Here is a 22041-nt window from a genome sequence, read left to right on the forward strand (position 1 = left end):
TGAGATTGGCTCTCATTAGCCGACAAAGACCGCTGGTTCCTTGATGTGTCGCCCATCCCAGCGGACGGAAACACCTCCGTTCCTTGTGACATTTCTCTCATCACGCTCCAGTGCCCCCCCCCCCCCCCCCCCTTATGTGAACACACGTGACGCCTGGGAGCACTCGAGCAATAAATAGTCCGATTATCTGTGGGTGTGCGTCTGTGGACGTTGGACAGTCTTGCTGCCTGCCTTTGTGTTATCTCCCTCAGCACAATCGCACACTCACACACACACACACACACACACACCAGTCAGCATCCCTCTCATCTTCTCAGTGCTTTGATTGCTGCCGCCTTCTCTCCTCTCGCGACTCCGGAACCTCCTGGTGTTCACCCAACCTTTCACAATCCCTCCCTCGGCACAATCTACCCTTTGGGTTTCCAAATTCATGCTCGTCTCCTACTTCTCGGCTAACATTTCTCCAGGCTTTGTGTATTCCCTGAATGTCAGATAAACACGCAATTCCCGAAACGGACAAATCATTTCATTACCGCTATATCTTGTTTTTGTTCCAGGCCAACGGACGTCTCCAACTTAAATTCCTTCTTGGGTCTGACCTTGACCACGAGACCAACAGAATTATTGCAGTTGCTGCAATCTCCCGCAACTATCCATCCATTACAGCGTTCGAGGTGCTGACGGGGGGAAGCTGTGAACATCTTGCATCATTTCTGTCTGAGTTATGAGGGGCAGCGAGATGATGTCACCTTGACACGAGGGTCCACATTAACCTCATTTATGCGCAGCTACGCTTGCATTGTTAAATGCTGGGCTTATTTGTTAAAAAAGAACAACAAATGAATACATGCCACAATTTTACTATGAAAAAGAAAAAAGATTTGTGCGGCTTTTTTTTTCTTTCTTTTTTTTTTGCACTATTGGTTTTCAGTGGTTAAACAGGCTGCATCCGTCAGTCAACCTGTAGCTACAACCCAACATTTCCTCTAAACACCAGTAATTTATGGAAAGAGGCCACGGCTGAAAAACAAAGAACAATGTGAGTGGGAGGACCATTAGAACGCAAACCACATCCACGCATGTCTGAGTAAGTTGACTCGTGCACGTGAACACACACCTGCGTTTCAAACCGACCCTCTACGGGCCCCGTTAATATTTACCACGGGACTCTGTTGCTAACACCCTCCCTCCAGTACAGTAAAGTTCTTCAGCAGGGCTGGTTTCGAGGGGCAACATTCCAGTGATAAGAAGCTATTGTTTCCTTTCAGGTTGACAAAACTTCCACTGGGCTTGTTTCATAACACAGGAAGTTAGGCAACAAGTCCAGTGAGGTGAATAATCCAATGTGACAAGTCCACCTGCTAGATTATTATATAACAATCATATGAACAGCAAACCTCAGTGCCTTTTTTAATTATTTACAAGGGTACACTCATGTTTTATTGCCAATTTGTTGGAAACCAAAGTTCATCGCGACAAAACCATTAACAATTTCTTCCTCTGCTCCGAGTTGTCGGTCATGCATTATAGATGTTTGCAGATCTACCTGTGATTCCCCCACATCTTTAATTATTCAGCCCAGCAGACGTCTCGACAAGTCGGATGAGCGAGCGACATTTATACACCAGAGCGCTCGATGGCGGTACCTGGTACCAGGCAGGACATAAATATCTTCTCTGAAAAATAGGCCGCATACAAGCAGGGCATCAAGTGCTCATTCATTAGCATGCTAGCCGTGCAGGGAGGGACTGGACATAAAGGTCGCTCTACAAGATAATGCAAAACAACTAATTATTGACAAATTAGCCTTTCAAAATCAAAGTTGATCCAAGGTAAGCTACAATCTTGCACAACCAATGAGGTATTTTTGTTCAAATGCATGTTTTTCTGGGAAGATGAGTCAAACATGGGCTTTTCCTGGCTTCTGAATCAAATCACCTCCATTTGCGTTACCCTGTAGAGCCATTGTTTACATCCTGTCCAAACTCTCCTTAAAGCTTTTACAGAAAGTCGCACCACCAGACAAAAAGAAAGGAGAAGAAGGTGAAGAGCTGACATCAGGTGAGCTGAGCAGAGAGAGGGACGTTTCAGAAAGTTACCTTTGTCGTCTGTATCTGTGATAAGCTAGACCGGTTATTCGCCTATGGAGAAAAAAATGTATAGTGGTTCAGAATAATTATACGTTTTACACATATCTGTGATTGTGGCCGTCACTCTGCCTACGGATGGATCTAAAAAAGAGAAATCACTTCATGTAAAGCAAAAATGCTTTAGATCAAACACTTTTTAAAGGATGAATCTCCAGTTCTCGACTGCCGGCAGCCTGACTAGCACGCAGCTGGTGTTGACCACATCTTAAAGCTGAGCAACAGTTGCGTTCAAGAGCGGAATACATGAACCTCATTAATGGATGATGAGCAGAAACTTGGAGGCTCCACATTTTGGCCCCGTGAATATGAAAAATTGATGTCTCGGCTGCAAGTTTCAGCCTCGCGCGTCCCTGCAAACTGATATGTGAACTCCCCATGAACCTCCGCGCCCACCCCCGCACCCCCGATCCCTTTATACTTGCACTCCCACCTCCTCTCATCTGCCCCAGCCATCTGAAATTTTGGGAGAAGTCAGAACAAGGTCAGCTTTGGTAGCAGTGCTTTACTCTGTCACCGCTGCAGCTCTCATCTCTCCCGCAGTCTCACGGCTCGCCTCGGGGGCCGACATCACTGCTCTCTACTGAAGCTTACTGACTCCCCATGAATTAAACATGGATAAACATACTCGCCAACTAACAGGCAGACAGTCGTGAGGGGGCGGCTTCGCGGCGACATCAGGCAACCACTTTATCTCGCGGCTGCCATGACTTTTGGCGCGAGCCGTGAAGTTGCAGCAGCGGTGTTTCTGTGAGTTCGGAAGTTCAAGCAACTACTGTTTGGGCTACGGATGAAATGCAGAAACGTTTACCTCTGCAGCACGTGCAGCTCACCTGTGAGAGAAGCTTATTATCATCCTCGAGGATCCGCACTTTCGTTTCCAGCTGTCTGATGTAGTTGGAGGACGGATCTGGAGGGGAGACGGAAGACAAAAGGGAAGGAAAAGTGATTAGCATTTCAAAGGCCTCCAGCAGAAAGCCGCCAGGGCGCAGCCGCTGGAGCAAAAGGACCACATACAGCTTAAAAGCCTGGTCTGCACTATCAGAGGCCTCCGACACTCTAAATACCTCAGTTTAAACAGCTTCTCTACATCTCCACAAAAGTGCACCGGAGGTCAAATATTGCTATTATTATAATATTGTTTTTTCTAGTTAAGCCTGTGTGTCAGCAGATAACAGCAAACAGATCAAGTGCAACCAGCAAAAAATTATTTGGAAAGTGAGCTTTATACAAATGTACAAATGAGGGATGGGCCCCAAGGTAGATGGTACAGAATATATAACATGTTTTCTGAAATGTATCATAAGAATAGGGATTGTTAAAATATTAACATTGTGCAGATTTGTTTGATAAAGTGGCTGAAGGCAATAACAGGTAACAGAGTAAGACAACATCAAAATGTGAGAATACAATGGTCTTCAAAAGCCCCAAATTTGGAATTGAAACAAAAGACAGAAGATCATAAGAGTCTTTTGACCAGGGGAAATGGCTGCATCCACCACGCAATGTGTTTTGTTAACCATGTGCTTACAAAAATAGTTGTAGGGGAATGCCAAAGGTCAGACACTCAACGCCCCCACTCAGATTAGCTGTGTCTAACCTCACTTGCGACCTCCTGTGTGGCCGTTTCCCGGTTTGGCACGCATTCCCTCTCACCTCTCATTCACAGAGGCAGACGCAGACGGCGCTGATGTGTGTGATGAGATTCGCCGCAAAACTGTCTCTGCTTTGAACTACTGACAACGCAAAAAAAAAGACCCAACAACAACGATGCAACTGCAGCCTAATTGCTCCGCAGAGATTCCCACAAGTGTTGTTGATCCAGATAAAGCAGCATTCAACATGAATCAATTCTGCCGAGTTCAAACCAGGGACATTAGCTGTGTGAGGAGTGGAGGTAGAGTTGGACCCAGTAGGTGGCACGGCGCCTGTTATCTCAGCAGCAATGTTTAATTTACAGTCAGATCAAAGCCGAGGTACACCCAGGAAGCGAACTCCGGCAGCTCGTCTGGAACACAGCGCAGGCAGCTTTATTTCATTTTGTATTCTGAGTAGAAGCACAGAGAGAGCGAGAGAGAGAGAGAGAGAGACAGAGAGAGAGATCCAATAAAGCTGAGGGAAAGTTTGCTGAACAGGTCTCTGCTAAGCAGAACCGCGCACAAACTCCCAGCTCGGTGCCTGTTCATTTAAATCCAACAGGTTTAAGCGCCTGTTTATTAACCATGCAATACAAATGACCACCCGGTTGGGCGTAAGGGGGCTGCTACCCTATAGAAATGACCTCCCAATCATTCGGCGGCCCAAACACAGATGTAGCTTCAATGGTGCAGTTGAGCAAACAGTGTGTGTTAAAACACCAGATGGTCAGTTTCCTCCCAGACTGAGGCCGTCTTTGGTGTCATGACACAAAAGGAAGCAAAGCTTCCTCTAAAATCAGGCTTTCAGCGTGTAAAGGTGTACAGTATAAAAAGGTAGGATTACAGTTTTTCCCTCGACTTTTCAGGCCCAGTAGATACAGTTGTCCGTGGACTGCTTTGATGAAGGGTCAGCGGAGGAGGCTACGTTGGCCAGAGCTGCTAATCTCCCTCTCTGCCTTGTGACCCTCTAATCTGTATTCATCTGTTGGCCTGACCTGCAGCCAGATCTCAAGCCGATTAGGATGACGGTTCCTCGGCCTGCAGGCATCAGGGGAGCATAAAGAGGAGGACTGGGAAAAAGGCCGCCTAGGATTCGGGTTAACTAACTCTACATTTAGGTTGTTTCCAGAGATTGAGAGTTACTGGAATTTCTTCCCAGACACAATAAAAAGTTAATCTAAAATCTAAAGTGTTTAACTAGAGAATCACAGAAGCACCCTTCAACTTCACATCTTTAAGCCTTTCAAGCGTTGTATGAAGGTCATGTTAGCACTGAGAGCGCCTCGCTCCAGCTTTATCTGTGCCATGTTAATGTGTTCTCGCTTAAATTTGTGCAAATCGAGCGTGGGAACATTCGCAGGAACAGAGAGCATCTCCAAAAATGCCTCAACACCTCCCACATGAAGAGCAGGGTTCAGGAAGCAGGATCCAGCCATTTTAACACCCAGCTCCAGGAGGGTGGCTCTCTCCATATATTCACTGTTTCTCCATGACGATGGAGGGAAAAAAAATAATTAAACTTTGTTCTTACTTATGCAAAGCCCAAATGTTCTTTATAGAGACAGATGCGGAGCAAAAAGTACAAGTGTCAGACTGAGCGCAGCAGACTTGTCCTTATGATGCACAAGCATCTATTTTTAAATGCTGCACGAGTGCTGTTTACCCGGTGAGCAGAGAGCACGTGGCGGCTCTTAACATGAGCGTGCGTTTGTGTGCAGGACAAGAAGGTGATGCAGACAGTGGCGCGGGTCTGCCCCCCACCCCCACCCGCGCTCTGCACGTCACTTCAGATCAAGTCAATGCGGCTGTGACCCATTTCCAGCAGCCACTCCCTACTTGGCGGAGCTCCTCTCCAAGTTTCTGTTTCTTTATATTCCGTGACACCCGTCGAGATACTCAGTCATTTTCCATTTTCTGCTACTGAATAACCAGAGCTGCTGGTCACCTGTATGTTGCTGTTGCTGGGTGGGGGGAAGGGGAGTGTTTTCTAAAGCTCGCCACAACTTGTTGCAACCCTCTAAAGAGGTCATAACCTCAACGGGTTTTTCTTTGTGTCACACTGGGCTCCAGACTCCATCTCCATCTGTTCATCAGGGGTCACTTTGCTGCTGCGCCGCACAGCATCACGCTCTTCTGGTGAAGGCCTCATTTCTCCAGTGAGTTTAACAGCTACTAGGAACCAGGAGCTTAGCTAAGAATACTGCAAAAACTGAAAAGATTTGACTGCGAACACAAGCTCAACCTACTGTCACTGAGGTCATGGCAACAAGGCTTTGACAAAGGTTTGATGGCAAGAGCCACTCAGCAGGTGGACCAGGTTTACATGTGTTTGAGAGACTGTTGGACGGTGGAGACGAGGAGCAATAGTCGTAGATTTTGCATGTGTAAGCGGAGCGAGTCTGGAAAAAGTCAGAAATGTCAAAGCAGCATATCTGCAGTCAGGGGAAAGATTGAGGAATATTGGCCCAAAACACAAAGTGACCTGGAGCTCAGGAGAACTTGGTATTAATTGAGGGGGAGAGGGTAAGTTTTAGCTTTCCCCTTTTTCCCCATGGGAATTTGTGCAGCCATCACCAAAAGGCAGTTTTCCCGTGACAATGATCCATATGAAAACAGAGCCGCTGCTTATTCAGGAGCAATGCCGAAACCAAACCCCACAGCCACCCCGATGCTGCCGGGAAACTCAAAACACTGGTTAAAATGGCTGCGTGCACACCCATGTAACAGCAAAGCGGAATCTTTTATGTTTAAAAAGGCTTGGCTTATTTTTCTAGTTAGATTCCAGAGCTCATACGAGCCTGTTGAGAACAGACTCGGCTCTGGCTTTCATCGCCCCTTTACAGCTGTAATGCCGTGTTTTACTGCAGACACAGGAATACTCCTTATCAGCAAAGTGTATGTTTGTGCACAGTTGGAATGAGTGATTTTGTCAAACATATGTGAGGTGGGGAGCGCATATGGGATGCATCAATATCTAAGGTGTGTGTTCTTGTGAGGGTGGAGATGTTTAAACCCATCTGTGATCATACTTTGTGTGTGTGTGCAGGAGGCAGGAGGTTGGGTCAATTGCCTCAAGATGTTGAAGACAGAGCAGAAACAGTCTAAACATTCGCTCTCCCTCTTTCCCTGCACCAACACCCAAGTCAAAGTACAGTAAATTCCAGGAAATCGGATCTGGTCGACTGCAGAAAGTCTCATTTCTCTCACAAAAACATCTCTGGTGAGCACCGCATTCAGAGACAGAGAATTTCAATTAAACCCATGAAAAGCTAACAAAAGGAAGACTGATAAGGAATAAAGAGGTGAAGGAGAAAGAAAAGAGCGAGAGAGTGCCACTCCCTCTAGTGCTGCTGGAGCTTGTATAACTCTATCACCGGAAAACCAGCTGGCTGATTTTGGCACTTCAACAATGCCACCCTATCCCGATTATGGCCTCTTTGCACATTTTATGCTCGACTCTTTGTACCACATCCTGCAGCCAAAACTCTGTATTTAGCCAAGGACGTCCTGCGTTTTGTTGGAAACAGCTCGTTTTAGGGGCATGCTAATATCAGGGCTGACAAAGAAATTCTGGAAACCACTTTTTACAGCTTTGCTCTTGTAATTTTGGCTGAGAAGCTGCCTTTGAATTTTTCAAGACAGTACAGCACGTCTATAATTCCATCTGTGCGTTCACAAGTCTTTCAACAGGTTCTCGACAGAGCAGCAATGATGGCGATGAGCACTGTCGACAGCAGCGCCTTTGTTTTTCTCCGTCGCTGTTTCTCTTTAGAAAGTGAGAAATGTTGTGCACATGTGGGAGTGTTTAAGATTATTGCACTTACTTGCGCCCCAGTCTGTCTGAGCTGCGTGTGAATATGCATGCTCGCATGTGCCTGGCCGGCGTCCCAGTGTGAGTGCATGTGGCTCCTCTGCCTCGGTGCCCAGTGCTCGGTCACAGCCGGGGCAGTCCAACCGCGGGAACAGGACCGTACAGTTAAGTGGGCAGCGATGCTGCATTAATGAGGGGAATGGCAGAACCTGGCAACCCAAGCACGTAAAGGCACGGGGCCCTGGAAGGGCTTCAAAGGCTGGACCGCTTCATCAGCTGGCAGGAAGCTAACCCCATCTGACAAGACATGGCACTTACGCTGAGGGTGGGGAAGCGCCTCACCTCACTTCCCCTCTGGTGTGTGTAGACATGTATTTCATGTGAATGTCACCATGTTTAAGTATGCGTGTGTGTGTGTGATAACAGTGTTCTTTTATGCAGAAGCAAACGGCACTGAGGGACCAGTGTGAAACTTAAAGTGCACTTTAAATAGATGGTTTGTGCTCATCACCAGGTCTTAAACATTAATGATGTGAAAACCAAACTTTGAATCGTTTTCTGCTCGCCGGCAGCTAAATTTACCACCAACCAATCTTGATTTTATGAACCATCACATTTTCTTTTTGACTTAATCATTTATTTACTTTCAATGTATTTAAAAAAATACCTTGGAACAAACATAATACATTTCTGAATACTTTAAATGACATTAAACCAACACGCTTTGTGTTCCACCTGATTTCTTGCAGGATTTGTTGAGATGGTTCAGGGGGTTTGTCTGCAACTTCACAAATGGTTTGTGGGAAGATTCCCATTAAGACAAGAGGGGGATTCGTACTGGATTCTTCCATTTATAATCATGATCAATCTGTCCAGAGAGCAGACAATAAAAACACGTCATGAGCCTAATTTTCTATTACAAAGCCAGACATAAATCAATCTTCCTGGATGGAACAGGGGTGTTAATGAAAATCAGTATTGACTTAATCTAATTACAGCCACTGATCACAGCACGTTATGTATGTAATTACACCCGCTTCAGTCATTTGGGACAGCAGGGTCTCTTTAACGGTATCAAAGGTTGTTAATGTCTGTGAGGAGAAAATTGAAGACCAGCGTAAATGTCTCATGGTTGGTTATTGAGGGGCCTGTCGACATCATCTACGCGCACGTGTGTGTGTGTGTGTGTGTGTGTGTGTGTAGGGTGGGGGGACAGACAGACAGAGTGGGATAACAGGCTGACGGTTTATTTATAGGTGTCGCAGCGGCCACAGACTGAAATGTCTCGTTGCTATCACACATCCTGTCTGGCAAAGCAACACATCCTTCCCGTCTCCTCAGATTCTCGTTGGCACCACGGCAGGGCCAGCGGCTGCAACCCCCCCCCCCCCCCTGCTGTGCGCAGATGGATGATGATGCGTCGACGTGCAACGGCGCACGCGTGCAAACCTGATGTATACGAGTCGACCCTTTATGTAAGCTTCATGGACGCGGGCTGTGATGTGGACTTGTATGAGCTAACACGACATCAAACGGCAGCGTCACATCTTATTTATGTTGTATACGATCGGGCCACTTGAGAGGTCGCTGCCCTCTGCCCTTAATCTTTTGATTAGGCTAGAAGAATTGCAATCTGGCAGCCAGTTGGGTTTAATCCCATGAAATCAAAGCGGTTTATTTGGTCCACGTTCGTAATTACTGTGGCTGTGTGTGGTGGCAATTCTGTGAAACAAAACAGAGATTAGTGATATTTGGGGGTGGTGGATCAGCTTGTTTGTGTATCTTATATCTTCAAGATTTTTCAAGGCCTTGTCGAGTCTGAGACTTTGAGTCATAATTTGACATGGGTAATAAACAAAGCCAGTTGTGGTTTCTCAGCAAAACAACAATAGCCACCATCTGGTAGGGGGCAGCTTTGGGTTGTCCTGAGTCCAAGAAGTTTAAAAGCTGCCATGGCCCACTCAGGAGCCCTCCTGTCCTTTGACACTGAAGGCAAAGGGTTCCAACTCCACATTTATTGGGGGTTTAACAATGTTTGTTTAGAAGAACTTGAGAAAATCACCATGAAATTACGACTCCGGTGTGTTCTCCCATGTTTGTTTTCGATGGGTGTGCACCCAGCTCCACATTCCATCCTGTCAGCAACATCCAATCATTTCACTGGGTTGACTAAGGTGATTAAATGTTTATAGCCGATAGAAATTGTGAATCATTACATGCTGGTTCAAGTGGAAGTTTCTGTGGAGGATGGAATGCCTCACATCAGAAGATGCCCAGGGATTCATCTTCACCTCACAGAAACCCCAACTCACCATAATATGTAAACAAACACCAGAGGGCATTGTGGGTACTAAAGAACTTCCTCCCAGAGCCCATGGCCCTCTTTAACCTCATTCCTCTTCCCGTTACCACGGTTTCACCACTGAAAGCCCCAATGGCAACCTCATTTGCATAGATCCTCATGCCCCCCCCCACCCCCGCTACTTTAAAAGCATGTTTGACTGGCTGCTGAGCTGGCAAAGGTTGTGCTTATGTAAGCAGTCTCACAGCGAGCGGCTAGATGGTAAATACAGAGAGTGTTCCTCCAAAAACTATAACCCCAAAACCCTTTTATTATCGGTGAGCTGAAAATCCCATCTGCTGAGCGGGATCTGATGCAATCTGCAAAGCAGGCGCCTATTCCGTTCCACTGAAAACCCCTTTTCTTTCCAGTGAGCTCATCAAGTGGTTTTATTACTGTTTGGATAAATAATTACAATCTTTAACCGTATCAGGAGAAACTTTGGGATTTGGCAAGTGCAAACATGCGGCCCTTTTTATCTAATTTAAGAGCTGATGAATCGGGGGTCTGCAGTGTGTCCACGCAAAATCTAAAAAGATGAAAAAGCCAGAAAATAAGAAATCCAAGTAAGAGGATGAGCAGAAAGCCATCTAGTCCCATCATTTCCTCCCAGAGCTTTAGCGTCAACCAAGCCCTGACAGATCAAAAGGATCTCTGGAGTGTTATCAGTGCAGTAATTGCAACAAAGAGAAACAAATCTTACATAAGAGCTGTCCACAAAGACACTTAACTCATCCCAAACGCGGCACAAATTAGATTGATGTTGGACCGGAGTTCCAAAACCTTTGACTCGCCCCGATGGCAGCGTTTTGAAATGCGGGGAAACTGAACAAAGGCGACAGCTCTCGTAGTCCACAGTCGTAGAGGAGGAGGAGGCCATTAGGAAGGAAAGAGGAGAACGAGAGCAAGATGTGCGTACAGAGAGGATGGAGGAGAAGAGGAAGAGAGCAAAGGCAATAAATCGCCTCCAATTACAAATGGTTATCCTCACTGATGTAAAGGCTCACTAACCATTTATTTATTTTCTCTTTGAGAATTCAACTCGTGTGGGCCATACATACATCCCCACTCTCTTCAAAACGTCTGACACACTATTCAAATGCCAACGCCGCGCTAACACACACACACACACACACACACACTTCCTGAGAGACGGGCTACTTTTAATCCCCCCACCCAACATGAAATCTTCCTGCTAGACGCAACTGCAGCAAAATAACATTTTAAGCTTCTGAGAGTGTCTCTTCTCTCTCTCTCTCTCTCTCTCTCTCACACACACACACACACACACACACACACACACACACACACACACACACACACACACCTTTCCACCTGACACTGACAGGAACAGGCATCTCCATCTTCCACAAGGTGTGAATCATGACAAAAAGGTAAAGTCAAGTGGGTGTAAAAAGCACTTTAAGGCCTTTAAAAGGCTGACTTCATAGACGCTAACAAGGCCTGATGGTCTGAGAGAGGGGCAACATTAATGTCAACCTCATGCCTTTTGCACCAAAGGCGGGCTTCATCATCTTTCAAATTTAGGGCATTACACTGGATTGGATTATGGACTGGATTATGGCATTATGGTATATCCCTCAGCCGAATGCATAGCAAGGATTTTCAATGTCACTCTCCATGCTTCTGTACCGTGTACAGACTCTGGCACTGCGGCTCTGCATCTAAAATAATAGGCCTAATAGCCTATTACCAATTTTTGTGCCGTTTACGCCAACGCAGGAGTGTGCACCAACGGACCAGCAGGAGAATCTCAGTAACAAATTCATTAGGAGAATATTGGTTTAGCCAGATTGTGTTCATGCCCTGAATCAAGCTGATGGAGACTAAAGTACAGCAGGACTCCATCCACGTAGAGACATAAATACCCCATAAAGCCTAATGGAAACTCATCAAGGAGTAATTGTATTATATTAGGCCTCCCTGACACCCCATTGCCAGGTCATCAAGACACACTTTCACATTTAATGATGCAGGGTGATCATGTACCCAGCAGGGTGGTTACTCAGCCTGGTTTGATACATCCCCTGACAGGGCAGAATCATATCCCAGCCTCATCAATCTAACAGCTGCAGCCTTTGATGGGTTTTTTGGAGAGGAATCTGTGTGCCATAAGTGAAATGCAACACTGCAAATGTCTTCCCAAACTATAAAATGACTGGAAAAGTAACTGGAAAATTACAGCTGTGGCTGAAGCTGAAGAGGTGCCGCTGGAGACCAAAGCCACTGAAATGTCTGAGATGGGCACATTGATAGAAAACGCTGATTTGGAGACCTGAAAAAGCCGCAAAAAATGAAGTTTGGTCATATATGCTGAATGAAATTCAGCTATTTCCAGAAGAAAAAATGTAACCACCTTGATTAGACTCCACTAGTTCATTGACTTAGACCTTAATCCAAGAGTGAAACCAATAATTCACTTTCATGCTCAAAGCTCACATGACATTATTGAAATCAGTCTCCTGTCTGTAACCTTACCAGCAAATCTGCAGTTCATTATCTTAGCTTAGCCAAAAGACAGGAAACATGAGTCTTTACTTGTTATGTGGCAGTGGTCCCAGCTCAAATGCCACACAAAACTGTAAATCTACCCTTACTGTTTTCATTCTTCATATGGATAAGAAAATAAAATGAAACTATGCATGATGTTTTGATTATAATACACTGGGAGGGCTATTCTGCTAAGACACAGTGCACCGACTTTACGGAAGGTTGCCTTTACTTTCATTAGCATGTTTTCCGAAGTGTTGGTCTGTTTAATAAGTAAACCAGGCGTGCAAACAACTGCAAGGTTATATCGCTGGAAGTCCCTGATGCAATAGGAGGCACATCAAAGAACTTTACATCACCCTGATTTTTGCTTTGTGTAGGCAGGACTGTGGGAACAACTGAAGAAGACAATAAGGCATAAGTAGCTGTATATGTGGAGGTCGTTAATGCTTCTATTTGATTTGTAGTGCAAATTTAATTTTCAACTAGGCTACAATTTGCACCATTTTGAGAGTTGCTGGCTAATTAGATGAGCTTCTTTTGCCTCGAAGCATCCTGTCAACAAAAAGTCGACGAGCACACTCGGGGACCTTTGCAGCTGAAGCACAAGCCAGGATAATTTTACATTGGACATTGTTGGGCCAGACAAAGCTTGACCTCCATTGTCTCCTGAGGAGCCACCTGTCCTTTAGAAGCTGCTGTGTCAACTCGCATTAAAGGTTAAGTGACACAAATCAGAGGGAGACAGCAGTGACCAGGTGGTCCTGCTGGCTTTGTGACCGGACTTAAAGGCTTGTGGTGGAATTTAAGGAGGTCAGCAGTGATTGAGACACATTGGAGGACTTTTAAGCAAAATACATTTCAGATATTTCTATTTGTGGATGAAAAAAAAAACAATTGCAAACATTCACACAAGAGTGAGAATTAAAAGAGCTTAAACAAATGTAGAAAACAAGGTTTAGGCATTTTGTGCTTTTTTCCCCCCATTTAATGATCTCTAATCGTCTTACTGTAAAAGCCCCAGATTAGTAAAAAGTAGCATATGTTAGCCCATTCTCTGCTGCTTTTCGACATGCATGTGGGGAACAAAATGTGGAGTCTGTAGTTCTGTCTCACACCTTTTCACACAGAGGAATTTCATCACAGACCCACCTCTGGGACAGGATAATCCAGATTGTGTCAGGACTGAACTGCATCGCTTCACAATTCCAAGTACAACCAGGAAAATAGTTCCCAGTGATATGTGGGAGGTTCCCAAAATCACATTCCTTCCACATTCACTCAGGTCCTCTAATTGTTTTTCTTTCATTCACATTCCCACCCCCCATTCACGTTCATTGACACTGCAAATGTAGCAAACTATTGCTACAAAATCATGGAAATGTGCGATAAAGTTCCTTCAAATTTGATTTCTTTCGCAACTCTCCTCCTTCCCCAAACCGCCCATTTTGGGCAGCCCTCATCAGATGATCGACATTCATGTGGGTCCCTTTTGGGGGGGAAAAAACCCTCTTCTGTCAGGCTTCCCACCCCTTTGGTTGCTGTGACCGTGGCAAACACTACTTCTACACAAAGGAAATCCGTTCCATGCATCTGCTTTCATTCTACACTGGCTTCATGAATTGCTCAGCCATTACCTTCTCTGCTGAAACTGTATGAAAAGTACCTTTCATCTCAGTCCATGGTAAATACGTTACCATATGCAGCACGGAGGGCTTCTAACTGGAAGCACATGTTCCCGTGCTCCTCTCCTCTCCCTTTTATTGTTTTTGTTGTTTGTCTTACATGTGCTGACTAGAAGATCTCCCTACAGTTACACATTCCACATTTTTCTGGAAGGAATGCAGATTTAAAGCCATCAGAAACAGGAGGGACTCTGGTTCTGAAGCATTCCACCACAAGATACAACCTGTTTAAGCATTAAAAACACCATAAATGTGAATGCCACAGAGCCCAAGAAGAATACTGCACTCAGAGAGGATAGTAAAGAACACCCCATAATACCGGGTACAGTATCCTAGCAACAAGCAAAGGTAATAGCTTTACGTCTGCGGTGTCTCCATTGCTCCCGATCTTCAGCCTTTTAGAAGATTTCCTCCCATCATTGCAGAATTCACTTTGGCCCCTCTGCCCTCCTGCTGTTGCACCCTAACGGGGGCATTTTCATCATCCTCGAGTTATCGCCGCTGCGACTTCTAGAGGGTTTAAGAGAGTGCCTCGGTTCATATGGTTGATATCATATGCAAGAGACGTGCCATGTTTTTTTTTTTTTTAAAAAGTAGTGGGCAGAGACACAGCACTAGATCTAGCTCTCTAAATCCTTTTAACAAAGACGCCCTCTCCTCCAAACCCTCTTCCATGTTCCAGAGAGCCAAGGCAGAGCTATAGCATAAATGGTTTAATCCCCTTACATCTTTTGTTGACTAAGAACAGAGCGAGCGAAACAGAGGGGATATATAGGAGATAAGGCACTGTGAAACATATCCTGAAATCCCCCTTGGCTGCCTCCATCGCTCAATATATTCTTTATACAACAGTGGCTGCAGAGACAGGTCAGACTGAAGTCATCACTTTCTTATCTTATGTGCTTAGCTGTGTGTGTCTAAGCATATAAGACAACATACGGCAGGGTTTGCGCAGTTCACGAATGTAACCTCGCCAATTATACGACTGAATTCGCAGCGGCAGCACTTCTTAGTTGGATCGTGACCATGTTGCAGTGCTAAACAAACCCATTTCAAGGCTAATTTTATCCAAACGTGCTGAAAACGCAAGCTTGTGTGCAAAATTACAAGAATCAATTTGGACTGACATGAAGCATTTATATTTGGCTTCAGATGCTAGTGTCCAGCCCAAAATTCTAATCACAGACGTCCAGCAGGCATCAGTTAATGTCATGGCGTGCACAGGGTTCCATCAGTGGTAGAAGAGGTGCAGCAGAATTCTGTGACGCTCCAACTTCTTCTTTCTTTGCGTGCTTTTGTTTAACTCTCCAAACACGGCAAGAGACACTCAGACAGCGATGCGAGATCAGAGATAGAGGCCACAGCGTCGGAGGGGAGAAGTAGGCTGACTATAATTGACTGTCAGAAGTGTCAACCCCTCTCAGCGTGTGAGGGGGGGTATGAAATATGCTGTGTGATACCCCTCTGAACGATGAACAACAGGCTCCATCACTTTTTACCAAAGTTTAATGGCCCTCGTGACAGCAACAAAAGGTGGCACAAACTCATTTATCCACTTAAATGTCGCTGACCCCCCTGCCCCCCCAGATCATTTTAAGATGAGTGTCTGTGGCTGACCAGATACGAGCAGCCTGGGTGTGGCCAGACATTATCAGTGGGATGCCTGAACCCAGAGCTAAGTCTGATGGAGTTAAAGAGGATCGGAGGAGACCTAGAAACATCTCCAGTGTTTCAGATAATCCTGTGGAGATCCCTGATGGATGTTCCATGAGCACTAATACCAGCGTAAATATCCTCCAATATCACGATTGTCAAATAAATGCAAAAAGACGGAAGGATAAAAGGCATCAGTGTTTGTACCCCTCATCCATAATGGCTGCCAGCCATTGATTTATCCAGACAACCTGCCTTGATGATTATCAGCTTTTGCCTAAGCGCTTTATGATTGTGAGTTACATCACTGGGATCGAACACTCTACACTTGGCCCACTTTGAAAGAAGAGCGATTTCGATCGGCCCCTAAAATCCCAGGTCAAGCCCAGTGAAGCGGACGCGTTGTTGGAATTTCAGCGGCAGTCAGGTTCTGTCCGTGCATTTTGGTCACGAGCAGCACGACGGTGGGCCCAAGAGAACACATCAAGTATCTGTAGGAATACTGCCGATACGTTCCAGCGGTGAGATTTACAAATTGACCTCTGACCTGAGGCCCACCTACCAGAGTGATGTTGACACCTGTGTACACAGCTCTCTCGCACCAGCGCAGGAAACTCTGAGGTCACCAGTATGACATGAAATGACAGCAATCTTCCGTTATAGTGCAAGGGCATGAAACATTAGCTGTCTTTTCCATATTTTTAAAATCAGTGTCACAGTATCCCCTTAACTTGGTTGGAACTTCAGGGAAGTGGCCCTAAAAGCTGACGTTGCTCAGATAGTTAACTTAAAAACCAGAGAGATGGACTAACTCAGTGTATTCTGCCACAAATGGAAATATCTTTACAGTCTTGTGATCATTAAGTGAAATGGCTGCCCTGACAGCTGCTCAGAGAGCCTTAATGTGGGATAATACTGGAAAAGAGGAGGAGGAGCAGCAACACTGTAGCGGGGGAACTCTCTAAAGCCCCTTCAGTGTAACACAAGACTACAAAAATCTGCCCCGAAATTAGTTCTTTGCATTTTTCAGAGATAAACAATCAGGTTTCTGCAATCACCGAGCATGAGCACATAATTGCCTTTGGCTGATCGTTTGTCACATTTCAACTTGTGCTGTTCTCCAGGCTTTAAATAACTAAAAAGGAATATGCATCCCAAAACCAAAGCACATATACGTTACATAGATCATTCTTGGCACTAAAACCTAGCCTGCAAGAGGAAATTGGCTTTGAGAACAGCAGAGAAAGGTTACCTGAAACCATCCCAAAAACATCCTGAGGACAGAGCAACAGTATTGAGACTGCGCAATTCATTCCAGATGCTGCAGCCAGCAGTCAGAACTCCACTTTATCTCATCCATCTAGAGGTCTCGTGGCCAGACTCACATGTTTTCAACTGTTCTGTTCTATGATTGTAAAGCTACAGCAAAGCAAACAATGAAGAACTTCTAGTTTCCAATAGTGCAGCGGGGCAAGATTTAGCTCCTTCCAAACCAGAAGTTATGACTCTTTATGGGAAAAGGATGGTGCCATCCCATGTGTCACACCTTTTCCTGCTTACATTTTAAGAGCCAGGGGGGATAACGATCCATAACTATTAAACCTGTGTTGGTGGGGAGGTGACGGCACTGTCTAAATGACAGCAAGGTGAAAACTGCTGAGCGCTGTTCTCCAATGTCACCGCAAACAAAAGCAAAGAGCTGACAGGCAAAAAAATCCAGATGGACCCTCTCGGTCCTCCCAGGCGTCGAAAGGAGCTGATGAAGAGGTGCTCTGTCCAGAAGTTGCTGACTTTTTGCATCCTGGGACCATGTTCACTGGTGAAGGTCACGGGGTGCGTTGTATAGTCTGAATGAAATTGCTGAAAGGGAGTTTCTGGTGTGATAGCAGATGGGCATTTGTCACTGTGCCAGCCGGACAGTCTCACCTCCCGCGCCTCTCATTTGCATTTTAATCTACTTCAGAAATCTGATAAGCAGAATGGATCAATATACTGTAAATTCATTTAAGAACAATTCAACCTTCGCTTTCAGACACACCTACGGCACCAGACTAAAGAGTGTTTTTACCATGTTTGATATGATTGCATGCAACATTTTGCACATTGTTGAGAGTTTTATTGTTGTACCGGTTTAGGTTTATGCTCAAATGAGGTATTAATAGCTAACAGAGCCAACTATTCATACTTTAAAACAAAAAGAGAACCACTCCCTTTTTGTCTCCTTTGATAAAGTTGCTAGCAAGCAGGCACGCAACCTCACTCTGGCTAGCATCATTCTGTACGGGTCAGCCGGTATGAAGGCCAAATATGGCTGAACCTACCCCCACCTTCCCGTACTTCCCTACGCTTGAGTGACTCCGAGCCTGCTAGGCGTGGGTGCTGTCCGCTCGCCCCACTGATCGTTACTGGATGATGGAGCATTGGCGTAACCCAACTCCTCCAGCAGCAACCAGAAAAGAAAAACACACACTTGCATCAGTATAGAGATGGTGGTTGAGGGTATAGTGGTTGTAAATTCAACATAACATGTGAAGCTACAACCATCTTTCCATGCAAAACTGGCCGAAAGGCTTTAGAATCTCTAATGAGCCCCTGTGTGTGTGTGTGTGTGTGTGTGTTCTATAACCTCATTGTGTCAGAGAAGCATTGATGGGAGTGAACGGACAGCAGATCAGACAGCACATTTACGGGAATCGGAGACTGATGAAGTGAACTGAAGAAGTGAAGCCAGCCAGTCAGGAGTTCACAACAGCAATCAAAAGATGAACGCTTTCGATCGGTTCCTTCACACTTTTCCTCGTTCTTTCACGCGGTGTCATTCCTGCTGTGTCAGTAAGAGGAGACAGACCCACTTCCTCTTTTGTTCATCCTGGAATGTGGGACATCCTGACAGGCTGGCTTTTCAATGACGGTACACAGCTGAGAGTTCCCCCTGTGGCTTTTTGTCTCAGACTATGTGTGTGTAACAATGTTTGTGTGTTTCTACTCCGTTATCTCTCTTATCAACAAACCAGGCCTCACCCAGGGACACGGGGAAGCGGGAAACACAAGTCAGGGACCTAGTGGAGGGCTTGATATGTGCTCTGAAAATAGTTTGCACAATTCAAACATGGAAACAACTGAAGGAGATTACCTTTAGTGTCAATTGCCATAACCCCGCTTTCCACTGCAGGTTTGAAAATGCTCAAGCATTAGAAGGTATTTATTTTAAAAGGTGTGTTGGAGTAGAATCACATGAAAATGAGTCAGCCTTTCCCGAGCGTAGGAACACAGATTTGCACGTACAAACAGGACGCTGGCAAGAGAAACATCCTATTCCTGCTTAGACGCCCCCTTCCAGGCCTACAGTGGTGCCACACAATGGCTTGAAACTGCTGCAAAGAGGATTGTTGATCCCCTGGTTTCCTTTGATACACAGCAGGAGCTCTCCCAGAGAAATGCACTTTGACTGGCTTTTGAGTGATGTTTCTCTTTGAGGTTCTGCAATATAGAGGATTTTGAAAGCAACATCTCTATTTTTTTTTTTGCCCAAATGGGGAGTGATCTGGTCTGATCTCCTTTGAAAGATCAACCCATTTAGAGGAAATAGTGAATCACAAACAGCCTAATTTGATGATGAAACACACACGATCATCGCTAGCCAACCGGGAAGGCTGGTTCTACCGTTTCATTGTACGCTTTTAGGTCACGTCACACCCCAAAGGTTAGAGAACGGGAAACTACAAAAAAAAAGTTAAACACCTCTCGAGCAGAGGGAGGTTGTGGCAACTCATACGTAAATGTTCATACAGGCCAGGTGCTAAACGCCACCCTTAAACACTCAATTATGACTTCTTAGCGAGCTAACAGGAAACTAATTTGATCCCAGGGGGGCAGGTTTTACTGTGTGACCAGAAGAGAGGAAATGGATGTAGGAATATGTGGCTCTTTTTTTTAAGCAAGGGAACAAATATAAAATATAAGATTATCTCCTTTGTTTTTTTTTTTTTTTTATTTATTTATTTTTTTAAAAAGCATATCAGAGGTTGAAGATAAAGCACTGAATCTGATTTATGTGGCTTAATCTCCCGTGACTCATCAACCCATCAGACTGGTTTTTAAACACATGTATCTGATTGGACTGACTCATCCAGAGGAGTTTGAAAACGCATTTCAGCCTGACTGCATGAGGAAGGAAAACAACGTCAAAGGCAGCACGCACGCCGTTATTGTTCCTTGGATACAAATCCCCTTGACTTGACAGTTTACGAAACAGCGGGAGAGAAAACGTGACTGTTCAAACGGACTTTTTAATCCCGTCAGAATACCCCACGCTACACATCCAATAAGAAATAGGACATTTTGGATATGGCACATGACTAAAGGCAGCAGAGACAAACAGGATGCGGCTCAATCCCACTGATCTAGAAGCCAACAGTTCCTTGATTTCATTGCCATTTGTGGAGGTTTCTGCCAAGTCTGCCCTGTTTCTGAGTGAGAGCTCTAATGAGGTGCCCTGATAATTACATACCCGACTTCAGATTCATCACCACGTATAATTTATTAGAATCCAAATTTTTTCCCATGCAAAATATGGCCAGTTGAAACAAAATCCTACCCCAGCATTGGGGTATGAGTGAAGGTAGAGCAGGAAGAGGCCGCTCTTACCCTTTCAGCCAAGGGGGGTCCACCATTTAAAAAAACAAAACATCTCCTGCATGCTGCTGAAGTCAGGCCTGATTTAATATCTTCCTTCAGCTTCTGGCGTGCATGTGAAACAACAAAGACACACGGCGGACCAAGTGCCAGAAAATAAATGTGCACTGTGCAACACAGGTGTAGTTACTTTACTTGCATCAACAAGGTTCCAACTGATACGCCATCACTTCAGATGTGGTGAGTTTTATAATGACGTCCAATTATTCCCGTTCTCAGCCCATGTCTGGGAACCCTTGCTCTGAGTTTAAAGTCACTAATCTTCACCGTAAAACCCTTCTTCCTTTATAGTCTTTTGGAACCTGCAACACCAGGAGAGTGAGTGTCTGTTAAAGTTCAACAAGGATTATTGCAGAGAGGATCCTTATCTGGACATCTGGGCAATGTCAATGTAGCACTTTGCTGTCGCACTTGTCCACTTTGTGTTACTCTGAGGAAGCTATAATGAATCCGTGCGGCACCGACAGGGAGGCTAATTCAAGGTCTTGGTGACAGCATCATATTTCAAGCTCCTCTGACTTAGAATTGGTTTACAGACCACCAAAGGAGATTGCAAAATTTGAAAAATCTCAAAATAGAAGTTAGCGTGTTGGGGCTTTGCAAATAAAAGTTGCACTGGCTTTACTTTCCATCTTTGGGTTCCTTCCCAACAGAAGTTTTTTGCTATTCTCACGCATGCACACAAGCCATTCAAGTTAACACAAACGCTGTCTGAAGGGGACAGACTGAGGGGACGGAGGGGGGCAGGGTAATGCACAATAAATTCAATTAAGCAGACAGCGGGTTGTCTCTAAGAGCCTGCCTCCTTTTAGCTCAACACGCCCTCCTATAGTCTCCCACCACTCCACCCCCAGGCTTCCCAGCCAACCCCACAGTGCATTTCAGCCACTCCCCTAACACCACTAAGGCCCATTCAGGGGCCTTGACAGGGCCCCCCTTTTATAAACTGGCCTTTCAGTGCCTCCCATGTTGATTTACATTTTGCCACCCACCCCCTCTCCTTGTCAACCCCCCCCCCCCCAAAAAACACGATTCCTACAAAGATGACAGTTTAGTTTCACTATGAGGACGCAGACATACACTTCTGCCACTCTGTGCGAGTGTGTATGCGTGTGTGTGTGTGTGTGTGTATGTGTGTGCGTGGGGGGGGGTCTGGCAGCCGAGCAGACGCTGCTCATTTAGGACTTGAGTGGCGATCCTTGAGCTTGTCTCCTAAAAGCCCAGGGGAGCCGCTGGCATTTGGTCAGCATTAACTGACGTCACTCCACAGACCTCACACTACCGCTACTTCTGACCTCCGCCAACATGTTCACTCTGCTCGGGTTTCAGAGCAGCAACCTGGGTAAATCTGCCCAAGCGAAGCCCAGCGTCAGCCTGCGGGGAAGTGCACTGTCCATTCACGCAGGAATTTGGATTCAATTGGTTAGAAAAAGTGTCATTTCATCAAACTGCTGCTGGGTAATAGCAGAACGGCAGTAGTTCTGCCCTTCTGGACTCTTATCTTTATGCCACGACAATAAGATCCATTTCTCCCTCTGTGAAGTTCTTGGCAACTATATAA

General features: G+C 45.4%; 1 protein-coding gene across 4 annotated transcripts in view; it reads right to left on the minus strand.

Annotated features, from left to right (window-relative positions):
- The window catches only part of ccdc85cb (coiled-coil domain containing 85C, b), a 30750-nt gene that overhangs the window by 6101 nt on the left and 2608 nt on the right, over window positions 1-22041 (minus strand). For 2 of the 4 annotated variants that reach the window (XM_057016622.1, XM_057016621.1), the window contains exons 2-3: window positions 2981-3057; window positions 2100-2141 (exon numbers count right to left, since the gene is read on the minus strand). In XM_057016622.1, coding sequence (XP_056872602.1) covers window positions 2100-2141; window positions 2981-3057 — 119 coding nt within the window. The remainder of the gene's footprint in view (window positions 1-2099; window positions 2142-2980; window positions 3058-22041) is intronic. The other 2 variants (XM_057016625.1, XM_057016624.1) reach the window with 1 other exon arrangement.

Source organism: Takifugu flavidus, chromosome 19 (assembly GCF_003711565.1).
Source record: "Takifugu flavidus isolate HTHZ2018 chromosome 19, ASM371156v2, whole genome shotgun sequence".
Lineage (NCBI taxonomy): Eukaryota > Metazoa > Chordata > Actinopteri > Tetraodontiformes > Tetraodontidae > Takifugu > Takifugu flavidus.